General features: G+C 40.6%; 1 protein-coding gene and 1 long non-coding RNA gene across 13 annotated transcripts in view; one reads left to right on the top strand and one right to left on the bottom strand.

Moving 5' to 3' along the window:
* The window catches only part of LOC308190503, a 224,675-nt gene extending 213,937 nt beyond the window's left edge, over positions 1-10,738 (bottom strand). Inside the window, exon 1 of the long non-coding RNA XR_013947278.1 lies at positions 10,316-10,738. This is a non-coding gene — a long non-coding RNA (uncharacterized lncRNA). The remainder of the gene's footprint in view (positions 1-10,315) is intronic.
* Positions 10,739-10,874: 136 nt separating this feature from the next.
* The window catches only part of PKIA (cAMP-dependent protein kinase inhibitor alpha), a 43,043-nt gene continuing 35,893 nt past the window's right edge, over positions 10,875-18,024 (top strand). For 8 of the 12 annotated variants that reach the window (XR_013947274.1, XR_013947275.1, XR_013947276.1 and 5 more), the window contains exon 1: positions 11,226-11,552. Coding sequence is in view for 5 of the 12 variants with exons in the window: in XM_080581983.1 (XP_080438109.1) it covers positions 11,362-11,552 (191 nt within the window). In the remaining 7 variants the exon portion in view is untranslated. The other 4 variants (XM_080581976.1, XM_080581977.1, XM_080581987.1 and 1 more) reach the window with 4 other exon arrangements.

Here is an 18,024-nt window from a genome sequence, read left to right on the forward strand (position 1 = left end):
AAAAATTGAGAGTCTGTTCCCCCAAAAGGACAACTTTCAGCTGAAAAGCCATGCTATATGGCTATATGGCAATATATATATATATATGGGTGATATTGGTGGTTGGGGGATGGTTGGACCATATGATCTTGGAGGTCTTTTCCAACCTTAATGATACTTTGATTCTATAATATCTGCTAAACCCTCAAATCTGAGAATCTAAGGCTAGCTAAAAATTGAAAGATAATATTGCTGTTCATAGTAACTGCTTTAAGAAGACACAGGAAGAACATTTTTAGGAGAAAAAAAAATGGAAAGACTAAGTTTCTATTCTGTCCTCCCACCATTCTACCAAAATCTCAGAACCAGTACTTCCTACTCCTCACTGACTTTTAACCTACTGACTGTGCAATCTTGTCCTTTCTTCATTTTTTGAAGCAGTGTTCTTGGTCTCGTTCCACTTCCTTTATTGTGATCTATAAAGTATCTTTCCTAACTGCTGTCTTCAGGTTCCTAGAGTCCTGTCCTTACTCTCCTTCTGTTGTCCTTCTGTACCTTATTTCAAGTGGGTCTCCATGTTCTCTCTTCACAACACTTCAAAAATGTTTGTTGTTTGTTTGTTTGTTTCTATTTAGCCATGCAATTGAAAATTTCATTTAAATTCTTATGGATTACTATGGATTACTACAATGTCCTTATTGGTTTTTGCCCTGCTTGTACAAGGTCTGACCACTGTTACTATAATGAACTTTCTATCTTGTCACGCTGTCACACTGATTGCAGAATTAATTTCTGTGCACTCATAGAACTCTTTCTTTCTTTACATCAAGCTGCTTTACCCACTTCTAGAATGATCTTCATCAAATACTGTTTCTTAGTCAACACAATGACTCCTGCTTGGTCCATTTTGCAGGCCATTTTTTACAGTTTCAGTGCAAACATATTTGTGTTTTCACATGCAAAGCTTCTAGGCCTGAGATCTGAGATGAGACATATCATGTCCCACAGGGATATCTCATAGCCAACTCCTACTCCCTTTATGTGTTTTTTTGTTTGTTTGTTTGTTTTGTTTTTAACCGAGTGTTCAGGCTGCTCCTGTTTTATGATTCCTGTCTGTTGAAGAAGATCAGGAATGATTTACCCAGCTGTATTCTGCTATCCAGCATCTTGATCATTTGAACATAAACTACACTTGGAAATGTCTCGTTTTGTGCCTGTTTTTGTATTGTGCCTAATCTAATCAGATCTTGATCTAGGATCAAAGCTTTCTTATGCTATGGTAACTCAAATGACACTGGTAAAATTCCAGTCTCAAAAAAGAGGTAGTTTAGATTAATTTTGGATTATATTCTGTTCAGACTGGTGAAAAGTATAGCTGCTTACGAGGCTAAAATGAATGAAACTGTAGTGCTTGGAATCAGCTGCAGAGGTCTGAGTTATAAAAGTAGAGGTCAGACACATTTGTCCTACAAATTGCAAGTTACAAGTCTGTGCTATACAGCTACTTATCCACTTAAGTAATCTTTTATTGCCTTGAGATAGTTAGCATACGCTGTCCAAAGGCTCTTTGGAAATGGTGCATGCTCTGCAGCTCCAGCATCATGTAATTTAATACTACTCTGGAAGACATTGCCTGTGTAGATATTCAGGACTCATTTTATAAAATTTTATTTGTCTAAGTGTTCCTATCTATACAAGTACAATGAAACTCCACACATTATAAAATGTTAGTGTACAACCTATTCTACAGTTTTATTCCCCCATTTGTAACATCTGAGCTCATACAAACAGCAACTGAATGCCTTACAAATTCTTCTCTGTTAATCCTCCTTTTTTTGACTGCAAAAAGTGTTTGCAGGAGGCTTTTGTGAAATTGTACCTTCCACTTAGCTCTTGCTGGAATTTGAACTATTTTTCCAGTCTCCTCTTTCTTCCCATCCTACGCAACAAATGGCCTTTTACCCTATTGTCGAGAGTTATCTGAAAAGGTTATTGTTTCTTCTGTTTCAAGACTGACACAGTTTGCTCTAGGATCATAAATAGACTCAAAGAAATCCTCAACCACAACAGAAGATCGACTTGAAAATGGAATTACTATAGATGCCTTGAGTTTCTGAATGGATAGACACAAGGAACAGCTGCATTTTTTTCCAATATACACTCAGAAATGAAAGAGTAAAATTAAAACAAAACAATTACAAGCTAATTACTTTTTATAAAATTAAGTGTTTTGGAGGAAAAGATTCACCGCTATTGATACAGAATCACTGAGGTACCTTATCTGAGAAGCAACTATTTTAAAGCAGAAAGCCCCAACACCCCCAACGTCATTAAACAAAACCACTGACCAGCTTTGGGCACAACACTTACCAGTAATGAAAGTGCATCTTTTTTCTATTGAAAAAAACATATCATGAAATATACATATCTGTACAAAATTAAAAGGTCCCTCAGGAAACAGGCAAATGTCTTAACCAATGAAAAAAAAAAAAATCCTAAGGATGACCACCAACCAACCCAAATGCAGGGACCAAGAATAAGTTTTGATAGCTGGTACCCAAAGGAAAAATGAAGAATTGCATGTGCCTTGAAAATCAGAACTGTGTATGTTTAACGGCCACCTACTCACCAACAATTAAAAAATGACAATAAACCCACAGGCTTCTGTTATTTAGAAAATTAAGATTAGACACTATCCAAAACGGAATAGAATGCTGAACTGAAAAGAATACTGACATGAAGGAATACAGAAAGGGAAACAGAAAGCAAAGCTAACTGACAATGAAAATGGGCCTTCTTCAGTTTTAGGAATAGCTTTAGACAAAGTTTTAGAAGTGCAGGCATGTTGTTGAGAAGTCTGTCTAATACCTTGGCCATGGGATGTGCTGGATTTGGAGTTAGGAAAAGTTATATTTTCTTTGGTCAGGCTGATAGGGTTTTCTTGTTTCCTGGCTGTTTTCAACTATTTTGGAAGTGAATAATCTAAAATACATAGGACAACTCTGGCACATTTCTGCTGACAAATTCTCTGTATCTGCAAAGGCATCAGGTTTTGGCCACTCCAACGGTTTTTGTTTCTCTCCTCCTTGTTATGCACTGCAGACGTAGTAATTTATTTATTTATTTATTTATTTATTTATTTAATTTAAATTGATTATATACATTGCAGGATGATCTCTGCTGCATTGCAAACTGAAAAGCTGAGATGACAATCTTTTGGATAAATCTCTTTTTAAAGGACTGTACAGTGATAAACTTCTGGACTCACTGACTCCAGTCTTAATAGGGTTCCTCAGATCACTAAAACAGGTATAAAAAAAAGAATCTGGAAGAAAATCAAGATTAAGATTTTACATAATTTTAAATCTGTACCAGTCAATGAAATACAGGCTGTATATTACATGCTAAATATCACTGCAGGCTGAACTCCAGGGAGTATTAGTAAGACAGAAAGACACCAAACTAAAAATGAAATGGTGGCCACTGCACACAGGTATATACTGAGAAGAACCTGCTTGTTACAAGAGTTACACACTGCTTTAGACTAGACTCTTTTTGCTGTAAATTTATTGATTTTAATCATTTGATCTACAAATTTCAGTATTGTGCCAGCTTCGAAATGTACTTTAATGTCAGTAAGAAAAATAGTTTTATCCAAAAACTGTAAGGGTAAATCCAACTTGGGTAAAAAGAAATTTGAGGAGTGCTCATTTGTCCATGTGCTTTGGATGAGGAACTTAGCCACCAAAACTCAAACATATTCAAATCCTTAAAAGTCTGAAAACTACACATGCTCTGAGAGAACTGGGGAGTTTAGCAAAAACCACTCCTAAGATGCCTTTCTCACAAAGCACACCCCACAGCAGAGTCAGTAGGGCTTTTCATTAACTCCTTACCTGGGTACCACTTCTGGAAATTTAAAGCTTTCACTTTTTGTGTTCTCTGTTTGTTACTCCATCTGGCTTCAGATGCATGGAAAAGGAAGTTGCGGAGTTCAAAATGCAGAGGGGAATGAGCTAGGAGAGGGTTCTGGTAAGAAGAGGAGTATACTGGCTCAGGCTTTTCAGAAAGGGATGGAGGGGTACGGTGATTAGCCAAAATGACATTTGGCAGTTGGGAAGAGATGAAGTGAAACTTAACTACAGAGCCTCTAATATATTTGCTCCACTATGAATTCTTAGGAAGTGGAAAATCCCACAGCCTGGAGAGGAGCTCTGTTGAATACCAGCAGAAGGAATGAAGAACAAGTTACGTTATGAAAGAGACAAAGGGGAAGGAGAGCAAAATGGAATTCAAGAAAAAAATAAATAGAAGCAGCAGGATGTAGAAGAGAAAGAGAAACCTGAACAAAGAGTAAAATGGGACATAATATAACAGAGGGTCTGGCAATGAGTGGAAAAATCTGAGAGAAGACAATAAATACTAGGTTAGCAGATTAAGATGAAGATTCTTAGTGACTAACATCTCTGGGGACTGGTATGAAAAACCTGAAGGTGGGACTTAGTTTGAATGTTGAGGAGGATGCAAAGATGGCGTTAGAAGAGGGCATTAACAATGTATGTCAAGATCCTCCAATTTTTGCACTTCCACTGTTGACAAAGAGTTGTGGAATACAGAGACAAAGCACTACATCTCACTTTAATATCCATTCACATAAGTAAGCATACCAAAAACCTATGTTGGTATCCAAGTTGTCACTGACAGACTTTTTTTTTTCCTTAAAATAATAGTTTCCATGTACTATATCTGAAAATGTGAAAAAGCTACAGTTGACAAGTCAAGCGCTGAGAAAAAAATTATGGCTAATGCCAGAATTGAGAATGACAGTTCAATCTTAATTTCTCTTTTTTATAGCATATACACTGTAACAGCATTATATTATTACGAGCTGTTCTTCCCATTTGGAAGGATGCTTTATATTAAAATGTTAGTAATGCATTTTTAAGCACAGAAAATGCTACAATGAACCTATTATTCCTATAAAGTTTAGAAAATGTATAATCAAGCAATGAAGTTGATGGTGGAAAATGAGAAAAAACAAGCATCATTGCTATTAAAGCGTTAAGAAAATCAGACTCCTTTGTACTAAGACAATGCTTGAAGCCCCAAGGGGGAAAAAAGGAGAACACATCTGTTCCCACTGACGTCAGGAGGCTAAGGGCCAGGCTCTACCCCTGTACATGCACAACTTCCATTACCTTCAGCTGAAACAACTTGTAACTTAGGGCAGAACTGGTCTTATGCATAAAAGTCAAACCATCATATTAAAGAGACAAGTGACATAAATTACTGTAAGTGCATTCTGGAAGAGACTAACACTGTACAAAATGAAACACTGACATTGCTGCCTTGAAAATCTGACTATCCTAGTCTAAGAAAATATGCAGCCAGCATTAAAAGAAGGATACTTAGAGACATTGGCACAGGCTGTCTGCAACCAGAGTTTGGTTGTTCTAATCTGTTCAGAGGCAGATCATTTTACTTTAAAATTCCTCTTGCTGAAGATTAGAAACTAATGTACTGGCTCCAGCATGACTTGTTTTCATTTTAATTCATATGATTTTGATAGAGTTATCAAGCAATCGGGCAGAATTTACTTAACACCCCCCAAGTCATTCCCCCCCCCAAATGGTTTGGAAATAATTGCAGATATACATCACTATTTTAAATATATTTTATTGACGATGGTTTTATTTATAAGAAAGTCTATTTGGGTATTGCTGACACTGCAGTTTGTCTTGCAATGTTCTTTTTCATTGTCACATTACACCTGTGTACCTTTTAAAAAATTCTGTAATACACATTACATCCCATAAACACAAACAATTGTACAAAATATGTTCTTTTACCTAAAGGCATAACTATACATAATAAGCAATAATGGTAATGAAAGAATAAAGAAAGAGTGAACGAAAGAATTAAAAAGAATTGAAATTGTGAACTTGGAGAGAGAGCTTAGTCCATTTGCTTTTAAAAAATACCTGCTGAAACAGAATAAAATAATCATAGAACCACAGAATCATTAAGGTTGGAAAAGATCTCTAAGATCATCTGGTCCAACCATCCCCCTACCACCAATGTCACCCACTAAACCATGTCCCTAAGCACCACATCCAACCTTTCCTTAAACACCCCCAGGGACGGTGACTCCACCACCTCCCTGGGCAACCCGTCCCAATGCCTGACTGCTCTTTCTGAGAAGAAATGTCTCCTCATTTCCAACCTGAACCTCCCCTGGCACAACCTGAGGCCATTCCCTCTAGTCCTGTCACTAGCTATCTGCGAGAAGAGGCCGCCCCCAGCTCCCCACACCTTACTTTCAGGTAGTTGTGGAGAGCAATGAGGTCTCCCCTGAGCCTCCTCTTCCCCAGACTGAACAACCCCAGTTCCCTCAGCCGCTCCTCACAGGACTTGTGCTCCAGGCCCTTCACCAGCTTCGTAGCCCTTCTCTGGACACATTACAGAGCCTCGATGTCCTTCTTGTAAGCACAAAAGAAAAACTGCATTTTTTTAGCACTAAGGTGCACAAGCTTAAGCACTAAGCACAATTTTTCTTTTGTGCATAATTTTATTTCAGGGACCTGAAATCATTTCATCTAGTAGGTGCCAGAGGGGTCAGAAGGACAGTAACTTACTGGGCACAGTTAAAGAGTTCATACAATGCATTTTTACATCATTCTTCAACAACATCAGTAAGACTGGCTTGCTACACAATATGGACGGCACTTAACAATGTTCTCCAGGGGAATTGTAAAAACTTGTTCGATATCTTATATTACATTGCTGGTGACAATTGGCAATTGTTTTTTCTGGCATTTTCTGAACGTTACGTAACATTTTTGCCCAGAGCTGTTATAAAAACTGGTGAAATTTCCTAAGAACTGTTTATTCATTGTCTTGCTATCTTTTAAACATACTCTGAAGAAATCCAGGAAAAAAAAGAAAGTAACTGTTATTAAAGTGTACAGTATTTAGTTTAGTATGAAATATAGTTTAGTTTAATAAATATAGTACAAGTTTAATAATAACAACAAAGCTTATGGCAAAGTATGATAAACTGGTTATAACAGAATTATGTATTTTCCTGAGAGAAATAGTGTACTGGCTTGCACTGCAGAGACTCCAAAATCTTTAGAGTTTTGGCCCACACAAACCAAACCTACCCTGGGTAACTGCCACATAAGCAGGCTGGTAGGAGGTAGGCTATTTAGATCGAAAAAGTAGACAGTGGATCAAGACAGGTGATTGGAGTTCTTGTTTATACTCAGTAAAATCAGTTTTCCTAATCTGAGGAATATAAGCTTTGAAGACGCTTATGTGCAGTGGTACTTGTATCTTCATATGTTCTCCATATAATATAAACCTTCGTTAGCAAGATACCTTGTAAAGCAGATCCACTTTTACCAACCCTTGTGGTCTGAACTACTTTTACCACTGGTATCAAGCAAAAGCTAAGTCCAGGAGACTTCATTAATAACTTCCTGAACATCCTAAAGCTTGTGAAAAGTCTTACATGCATAGGTGGGCATATACTTAAATACAAAGTATATGTGAGCAAAAGCATAATGAAGTATTTCCTTACAGAGGAGCTTAAATAGCTCCCATAAACTATTAAATGCTGCTATACAATCTAGTGCATAGATTTTTGATGCATTACATGCCTAGGTAACACTGAAATGAAAGGTCTGTGGGAGCTAATCTACTCTGAAGATGGACCAAGAGCTCAGGAAACACAACCCAGTCGGCAAACTTCCTTATCTATACTAGCCTCAGTTGGTATCTGGTAAAAATACATTTTATTTTCTCAAATCTTACAACACCCCTAGCTCAGAGTCATCCAGTGAACATCTAGTACTTCTGATTTTTTCTTTCTTTTCCCTTGTAATTTTCAGACAATGATTCTCTAGTGCATAGTTAAAATGTTTTGTGTTTTTGCTATTAAAACTTCATCACAGTTCTGTGATTTCACTACTCATACAACTAGTAGGTTATTCCAAACCCACTCTGTACTGATAAGGCTTCTTTTAATTCATTTGTACTTACTTGCCAAGACCACTACTGAAAATACTAAATAAAAATCAAGATCACTCTTTTTGAAATGCTACCACTAGCTTTTCTCCAGAATGTCATCTTGTCCTAACAAGACAACTTTTTGCCAGCCTTCACATTCCTGGTCTATTACACATATACTTTACCTACCTTTAACCACTCCTTATTTTCTGCAGTTTATCAAAATGGCTTCCATAGTCACAGCATCCCCAGATTTCAGTGTTGCATGCTGCCAACAACTAGCTAAGGTAACTGAAGTTCCCTAGGTCTTTTTTCTTCTCATATCTTAAGTACTGGTACTGTCTGACAGTCTCCAAGGAGTAGGGGAGCACCCTGACTTATAAACATTTTTTGTGATTTTGTACCCTAGTTTTTCATTACATTTAGACAGCGATTTACTCCTCTGATTTGAAGACACTCTTTTGATTTTAATTTCACTGTGAAAACAGTAACATTAATTTCTAAACATCCATTCCATTTGCTCCACCCTTTGTTCCAGCCAGCAATTACCAGAAAAGGAAACTACTCAGTTTGAGGGACAAAGCGTAGATTTTTCACCCCATCCTCAATGAAAGAGAGCTCAACTTCTTCATTTGAGGTTTTCTTTATATTTTTACACAATACACATTTTACTATTTATTTCAGTATTTATTTTAACAATCTAATTCGAGCGTTGGCAAACCTCACATCACCCTGGCTATTTCTAACCTTTAAGCCACAAATATCTTTTCACTTGTGAGTTGACAGCTTAATTCTAATACCTTGTTTGAAGTCATTCTCTTTTCAGTTGTCTGGAGTTATTCCTTACGCATTGTTCTTTTCACATCTAAGAAAAATTCCCAAGGTTTCCCCACACTGAGTTTTTCAACTGATTTCACTAACTAGTTTCTTCTTTTATTTCCCTGCAGACTACCCTTTTAAAGCTAAAATGTTTAGTTTTCAATCAATTGTATTTATATTTCCATTTATTTGAAACTAAGTCCATGATTAGTAAATCCAATATTATATTCCCTTAGTATGGGATCTCTGAATGTTGCTAGATGATGCACACCTCTATGTTTTTCCACTAAAATAAAATTCTGTAGGTGTTTGCCCTGCGCCCTTCCTCTTTTCTTGTAATGATGTGGAACAGTAGTAATTAATATTCTTGGGCCAGGAGCATTTACTTCTCTTGACTCTGCAATTTAGTGCTACTAGAGAAATAGTAATAATCCTTACTTTTGCACAGATCAAGTATTTTATAGGACACTAATCATTTAGTGAATTAGTTGCCGAACCAGATAGCAAGCAAGGCTGCCATGGCTGCATGTTCCAAGGTCCAACCTCTGCTCCAGCAAGTCTGAGCATGCATTCCTGATAGGCAAAAACACACTATATATGTATACAGTAAAGATATGAATATGCACTTGGCCAGTCACACAGTTCAACACAGACACAAACACCAATGCAAACAGAGATGGCGTGAGAAGTGTAACGCTGTCCTCTCTGGCATGGGTCCCTGTGACCTGAGGTCTGACTCCCATTGCTGGCACTTACACACCATACACACACACAGACCAGGAAGCCCTCTCAGTTAGCAAAATAGAGTTTAATGAACAGACAGGACAGACTGCAGTGATCAGGTGCAGGGCACAGGCAGACAAGCATACCAACCAGCCGGCTGTTTACACAGGACTAACCCTGCTGATCCCCTCATCCCACCATTTTCCAACACTTGCTCATCTCCAAATCACCTTGGTATCTATCTCCCTTTCCCCTGGCCTTTCACTCTTCTCCTAAACACCCCATAATAATCCTTTGTACACTCCCCAAACGCTCTACCTATTATACACCCCATAACCTGTCCCGCCTCAGCAGTCAGTGGGGTGACCCGGAGATCCTTTCAGTTGCCTGCTGGTGCTGGGTCCCTATAGCCCCATGGGGCTGAGGCTGCCTGGGCCAGCCCCACCTGCCTCTGCGCTCCTCTGTGTGTGCGGAGATGAGCCCTTAATCACATAACAAACTGTAAACAGAGATTAAGCATCAGTGTTGAAATGCTGCCAGTTCTGCACATTCAGATCCGCAATGCCAATCAATATAATAGTCTCAAGGCAGGGAGTAAACAGGAGCTGCCCCAAATTAGTGCAACTGTGGAACTGCGCAGGCACTGGGAATCAAATCAAAGATCCCAGCGCAGTTAAAAGCCTTTTTATAACCACTAGAAAAATAAATACAAGGAATTTCCAAACAGGAACACGGGCTCTTAGTTCTTCCATTTCATCTGAGAGACTGAGATTAAGATCCTTACCTTAATGAGACTCTTCTCCCCTCATCTGCTTTCCTCTGCCACTACAGACAACCTTCCTAGCTATTCCTGGGGCTGTTGAAGCAACTCCTCTTTGAGAGCTTTGCTCCTGTCTCAGGTTTTACCACCATGGCTAACGGCAGTCTTTCCAACTCGTGCCTACTCCAGAACTTCACTGGGACACTGGCTACCTGGTCAATAGGACCAAGTGCCTTGGGAACACCTGCGCTCAGAGCATCTGTGTTTCCCTAAGAGCTCTTCCATCAGGATTTCTCCTGGTTTGCTTGGCTTGGGCAATGCCAAGAGCTCTCGGGCCAAGTGGCTTGGCCACACGCCTGTCTGTCTATCTGCACCGGACCGCCTGGTGCTGTTTGTGCGGCGACACGGCCGTGCTGGTCCTGCACGCAGGGCTGGTTCGTGGGGTTGTAAACTGTGGCTGCAATCCAGCCTTCTTTCTGTACGAGCCTGCCAGCTCCCCAGCGCACGCACGGCGCTCTATAAATAACAAAAATAGATGTGCTGCCTACTGGTGGATCTTAAAAATATCAGGACACCCTCGTAAAAGGGAGAAGCGTGTCCTGGTGACCTTGAACCAGGACGGTGGAGGGCTAGGCCCTTCCTCTGCCCTCCACCCCCCGGCACGGATCAGGACCCCCCGGGCCAAGCAGCTCCCCTCGTCCCCCCAGGGAAAGGCGTTTTTGGGGGGCAAGGCGTTTTTTTGGGGGCGCAGGCTGCGAAGCGCTTGCGCGCCCTGAGGCCGGCGGGAGGAGGAGGAGGGGGGAGCCGGGCGCCCACACGAGGGATTACAGCGGATTTTCCTTGGAAAACAAGACACACGCACACCCCGGGGGGAAGGCTTCCCCCGCGGCTCCGGCCTCGCAGCGCCGCGGGACCCTGCCCTGCCCTGGTACGGCGCCGCGGGGCCGGGCGCTGAGGGAGAGGGAGCGGGAGCTGGGGGGGGGGGGGTGCGGCGGGGCGGCCTCAACCCCCCCCGTCCTCGGCGGGAGCGGAGTGCGGCGGCCCGGGGAGGGGGCGGAGAGGATGACTTCATGCCGCCGGAGCGCCGTGAATTTAGGAGCAGCTGCCGCCGGCACCGCCGGCACCGGGATGTGGGGGTGAAGAGGCAGCGGGAGCCGAGGGAGGGGCAGCGCGGGCCGCCCCGATCCGCCGCCGCCGCCACCACATCCAGCAGCGGGAGGCGGGGAGGGGGGGAAGATGCGCTGAGCCGGTCGCTGCAAAGGTGAGCGGGGGGCTGCGGGGGGCTGAGGGCCGCGGCCGCCTCCTCCGTCTCCCTCGTGCTGTGTTTTCTGCCCCGCTCCCTGCTCGGCGGCGGGGATCGGTGTGTGGGGGTCGGCAGGGCTGCGGCAGGTGCGGGGCCGAGCTCCGGGCCGCCGCCTGCTGCTGCTGCTGCTCCCGCCGGCGGCAGGGAGACATCTTAGGGCCGGGGGGCTGAGGGGAGCGGAGCCGCCTCGTACACCGCCCCCGGCCGGAGCTCGCTGCGCAGGGAACTAAAGGGAGAGTGGAAGAAGTTGGAGAACCGGCCCTCGTACCGAAATGGGTGCTGCGGGCTCCTCACGGGCTTCTGCCCGTGCTCCTTTCGTTTTTCCATTGGTGCCGGCCGGAGGGAGGTTTGGGATGAAAAATGCCGGCGAAATCCCAGTGCCCTCGTTGGCTAAATGGAAGAATTAATGAGTTGTGTCGCCATCATATCAACATCTAAGTGGGAAAACAGGAGTACAAGCAGCAGTGTAGCTTGGCCATTTGACATTGCGCCTTCCTTGTGGTATGTACGCGGGTCCTGGTGGTACACGAGTTGTTGCTCGGAGTTGAGTGGAAAGGGGAAAAATCTGCCTGGCCTGTGCCCCTTTCTGGTATGTTTGGTGGGTTTTGGTTTTGTTTTTCCTTTGTTCTGCTTTCAGGAAGGATGCTGAAGAGATGGCATGTCAGTACAGGAGGCCAGGGTTGGCATGCATAGGCAGATAATTAGCATGAGCTCTGTTTGCATGTGGTAATGGTTAATGGCTTTATATGGTTTGGTTGGGAAGCGAGAAGAATGATTGTGCCTCCGGTGAGAGGAAGGATAAGGTATTAATGAGAAAAGGAAGTGGGATACTGGAACCTGAAAGTTATTTAGTTCAATGTCTATTTACTTACATGTTCATCGTAAAGGATCCTGTTATGCTGTGTGCTCATTGAGCAGCTCACGTAGTTGTGGGTTCCTCAGTTGTGGCCAAAGCCCCAGGCCATGGTGCTGGAATGATAAAAATAATACCTATGGAGGTAACAGGCAGATAGATGCTTGGTCTCTTGTCATTATTTCTGGGAAGATGTTTAAATACACGTATTTGCCTCAGTATTGTTGCTGGGTAAGCAGAAGGCGGATGATGACTACGGAGGCAGGAAATGCATATAAAAGACAATTGAGGCTTCACAAGGCTGAAACAAAGAGTGACTGGTGAATTGCACTGTCAGTTCAACAGACAGATCTGTACTGTGAAGAGCAGTCATTAAGTATGACCCCGTATAAGCTATTATAGTCATTAACTATGGCCCCATATAAACCCCGTTAAGCACTCCATGGCACATCCATTGTATGCATTTCAAGCCAGAAAAAGTAATAAGCCATTCCATCAAATCTGTAGTTTTCATCTACCAAACATATACCTTGTTCCTGTAAAACACCTGGGAGCCTGAATTATGATCTCTCTACTTTTTGTGTGTGTTTTGGTTTTTTTTTTTGGTCAGAAAAGAACATGGTTGTCTGTCTCAGCAGTTGCAATGTTGCAGTCATCTGTTGATTTCTGCTGTAATGGCCTCTGGCTGGAAAAAGAAACCATGCAGCTGAGTTCACATACTTTTCATATTAGTCCACCCATTCTATATTGAGTCCATTGCTTTGCTGAAGAGAGCATCAAGTAAGGGTTTCACATTCTGTTGTTGTAAATGTGGGGTAGTATGAGTACTTGCTAATGTTGACAAAACATTACCACAGTAAATATAGCTGTTTATGCTTCCTGGCAAATGTAAAGAGGGTTTCAAAAGGATGTCAGTAATTTTTAAAACAATGTGGTGCCAGGGAAGAAGGACTAGTTGGCCAAGAGTCATTATTATAGATGTGAATGTACATCTGCTTGGTCTGACACAGAAAACTTGCTGTTGTTTTTATTTTATGTGTACTCCAAAGACAGACAGTGAAAAAGTGTATATGTAACTACCAGTGTGGATTTAGTTAAATGGTGTAACCAATGTAAATCAACTTGTTTCTTAACTCCTCTTCCTCCTTTTGTTACAGTACCTACCAGGCAAAGAAAAGGATCTTTGCTGTGGTTGATCTGGGGCAAGAGCCCCGCTGCCTGGAAGAACGGCACAGTTGCCCAGCTGGTTGATGCCAGACAGACTGGGTGGCAGCTGAGACTTAGCTGTCTTTTCCTCAGAGGGTCTGCTATTTTGGATTTCTTCATCTGGGTTAGTTCTGCAAATTTGTAAGACCTTAATTATCTCTGAGATTTCTAGGCCACAGCCAGCCTTTGAACCAGCAGGTTCATTTAACCAAATTTATGAGCAGGGGCCATATGGATATGTTTGCATAAAGCTTGTTTCTTTAGGAGAACAAACTGGAAAACCCAGTAACCTTGAATGCTCTTGAAGCTACAGAGGCTTGATTTACTTGTGCTCCTTTCCAAGGCTGAAATGAAACAGTTCAGTTAATGCGTTTTTCTTACTATGAGAATGTTCAAAGATGATATTTCTAAGTGCTGTTTGAACCAACTGAAGTAAGCACCTTGCAGATCAAGCAGGTAACAGTCCAGTTATGTTCTTACTAGACTTTGAGTCGGATTATTTTCTCCATCTACAAATTCCTTAGAGTCCAAGAAATAAAGGAAGATGAGCGGAGTGTGAGTGAGCAGACATTAAATTGTATGTAATACACGTAAGTGCATGCTCTAAATGAGCAAGAGAGTATTTTAACAGTAGTGATACTATCTTTTCTTCGTAAGAACAAATGTATTAACGCTTGAAATGCATGCCCTGTATGTGCAGTAACTAGCATTTCTAGATGAGAAAAAACTTCTGTCAGAATTAAATGCCAGGTATTGACTTAAATTTCATCAGTTTTATCTAAATTTCATCCAAACCCACTTGCATAGTAAAATCTTTTACTGGAATCTTTAATTATTGTCAGTAGAAAATTGGCATGCAATTGGTCAGTCAAATACAAAGGTAACAATTGTTAAGGAGAACTAAGAGTTTTATTCATTGATATCAAGCAGTGGGAACAAGACAGGCATTAAGTACCTTTGTACAGAGACCTAATTGAATACATCAGAACTTCACAACCCAGGTACTGAGACCATGAATTTAATATCTGAAGTGTAGAAGAACATTGTTCATATATGCTTCTTGCAGGAGCAATCAGATTTGCGTCCTCTTTAAGAGAGAGGTTTATGTGAACGCAACACAAGCATGAATCCATTTATTTGCATTAATTTCATGATGCATTGATAGACTAGTTTCTTGAAAGTCGTCGGGTTTATACTCTTAAAAAGTGACTCTAAAATAATAAAATAAATGATCTTATAGTGTAATAACTGTATGATTCCAGTATGTATCCATGTCTTTAAACATAAACACATCGGGAGAAAGTAACATAAAATGGAATCTCTTATAGGAGTGTTGATGCAAATGTCCTAGCCAAATGCCAGATTAAGCAATCTCATTTTTCATCCCTTAAAGCTTGCAGTAGAACCAATGAGTTACGCTGGTGTTCTTTGTGCTCCCTAGCGTACTGCCAATATACTGCATTTCTGAGCTGCCTGACTTTCTGTGGCAGTAAAATGATTCCAGGGTACCTCTGTCTTTCTACCCTGGGTGAACCAAGTATAAAGTTGTTGTTTTTTTTTCCCCAAACCTTTTGGAGAACTTCAGCAGACAAATTCTGATGTCATCCCTGGTGTAGTTGTCTCCAGTAGAATGTATTTTGTTTTCTAACCAGTATTAAAATCGGTTTTAAAATAGGCTGTATTGCTGTTCTTTGGCTTTATGGGATTCATGGGCAGTTTAACCTGTCCCATTTCAGAAGTACTTCAAAGCAATGGGCTGGTCTCTGCACACTTATGCATCCCTTTCTGCACTAATGTCCCAGTGATTTATCAGAAGTGATAGGCAAATAGGTCTAACTCCAACATACGGTCTTTGTTTCTCTGACTGCTTTTTTGTCACATCTTTTTTCTAGAAACTATTCCGAAAGACTCAAAGATACATCGAAGTTATCCTGGCAGCTGTTAGCTAGCCTGTAAAATGTGCTGCAGCTTTAATGATATCATATATATCTTAATATATCTATATAATTATATATATATTATATAATATATAATATATGTATTTGCTAACTATTCACTCATTTGCCTTCTACCTCCTACAGAATTTCCATTTACACATATGGTGAGCACATAACTCTGGTGAAACGATCTCACCACCTGTTGTTTTAAAATAGCACAGATGCTTATTAATGGTCCTTCCATGATACTGTTTATAGTACATGTTAAACCTCCCTTAAAATACTGTGGATCATATTGGTAAAGGATATTATTACTTCAGTAGCAGCCTTAAATTGGCTCCTGTTCAGCATCTCTACTTAACCTGTTGATTGCTCACAGGTAGGACAGAGACAAACTTTGTGGGAGAGTCAAAGCTGTGATCCCCAGTGAGAAACATGTCAGTGAGTCCCATACAAGGTGTTATGTGAAAATGACTGCTGCTATTTGGATTCCAGAGTAACACAAAGAACTGCAAAAAGTATGAGTACACCACTCTTCAGGCCAAAGCTCAAGTACAGAGTCTTCATACTTCAAAGCAAGGGAAAGTGAATAAACTGAAATGTTGACACTTGATCAAGAGCATCTCCTGATTGTATTTTATATATATATCTTTTTCCTTTCATGGAAAAGTCATTTCTAAACTGACTAGACTAAATTATGTATCTAAATGTTCCATCAATTCTGTGTTTTCTTACAAGTGACTTGGAATCTGGAAACTCTTTGGAAGCAAAGTTTGGAGTTCTGCCTAATTCTTCTGCTCTGTAACAGTCCAGACTTGTGGTTGAATGCTGCTGCTTGCTGCTGCTTTTCTTTTTTTTTTTGTCCAACCTGATCAAAGTAGAAATTAAAAATGCATTAGATGCATTTCTACTTCAAAATCAATCATCTATCCACAAGGGGGCCAAGAAAAACTATTGATGTTAAGTGGTATTTTATTATCATTCTCACTTCACTGAGATGTAAATTTAAAAGGGTGATTGGAATAAGCAGACTGTGCTGCTTTCAAACTTCCTGAAGTGCTTGCTTAAGGTGCAGTAAGTTCTTCATGTTTGTATGTTGTTTATGAATTCCAAGAAAACACTGTTACATACTGCAAAAAAATACATAGCAAGAAACAGAATGAAGGATGCATCTTATTTAATTTGAGCAAAACCTCTTACTATTAGTGAGTGTCTTTTTTATTTTATGAGTATTTTAAATGAAATATGCGTGGAGACTTTTTTCCCATGGTGCTTGACAGATGGCACTGACTGGTTGGGTTTAGAATGGCTAGTAAATAAACAAAAATAGTTGTTCACACCAGAATATTGACTGTCAGATGTCTGCTCAAACTGTCTAGGATGGACATAAACCTCTTATCATTCAGAAAAGTTGTGCATCGTATCAGTGTATACCTAACCTGTAATAATAGAAACGTTCTATTGGAATAAAACTGCTGGCAAACTTTCACTAAAGGATGCTTGGAGAAGTAATACATAATGGAGAAATAATACATAAATTCAGTAATGATCTTCTGATGGAGTCTTCCAGCACTTGGTGCTCAGCATTGATTAAGAGGTTTGTGAGCTTAAAGTAATACTTGCACTACTGTATTTAATTGCAGGAGTTATAGTGCCATCACTGAATGAGTTCAGTTGCTCTGATTTATGTTCTCAGCCTCCATAGTGTGGCAGGCATATGATGCAGTGCTTGTGTAAGTCTCCATTTTGCCTTAAATTTGTTGACTGATAGTTTAATTGGTGCCCTGTAAATTGTCATGCTGTGAGAAATGTTAAGCAATCATTTCCTTTTCAGTTTCTCACCTGTCATGATTCATTTTATCTATCACATTGTCTTTTTCCTCAAAAACAGTCTTCTTGGTTTATTTACTCTTCCTGCATCTGTAGACTCTGTTTCATATCTGATTCTTCATCACTTTATTTATATGCTTCCTACAACTTTATTTCTGTTAGGCACTGATAACAACGTAGGAACTCTACTTAGCGGTGTGGTGACTTCTATTTCTGTTCTATTCCTTTTTTCTTTTTTTTTTTTTCCCACCGTTATTAATTCTGCATTTCATTTGAACTGATCTCTGGCATCCCCGTGAAGTTCACTGTAGGATCACTGCAATGATATGTCTGCAGTGAGTCTGGAAGAATTAATTGGGTGCCATTAGCAGGAGGCATGGATGTTGGTAGCTGGATCTCAAAATGTGCCTCTTACAAGTGCATAAAAATATCCAGAAAGTGTGTCTTAAAAACGTAAGAAAGAAAAAATGTAGTGTGTAGCCTTACAGAGCAAGAGAAATTCAGCCCTTTCTTTGTTTCATATTTCGTATGTTTCAAAATAGTGGCAGGTTGCGGAGTTGCGCTGATGTTTGTGAATTTAGACATGGCGAGCTGGAAATGAGTG

The sequence above is a fragment of the Anser brachyrhynchus genome (genome assembly GCF_964034855.1).
Source record: "Anser brachyrhynchus genome assembly, chromosome: 2".
NCBI lineage: Eukaryota > Metazoa > Chordata > Aves > Anseriformes > Anatidae > Anser > Anser brachyrhynchus.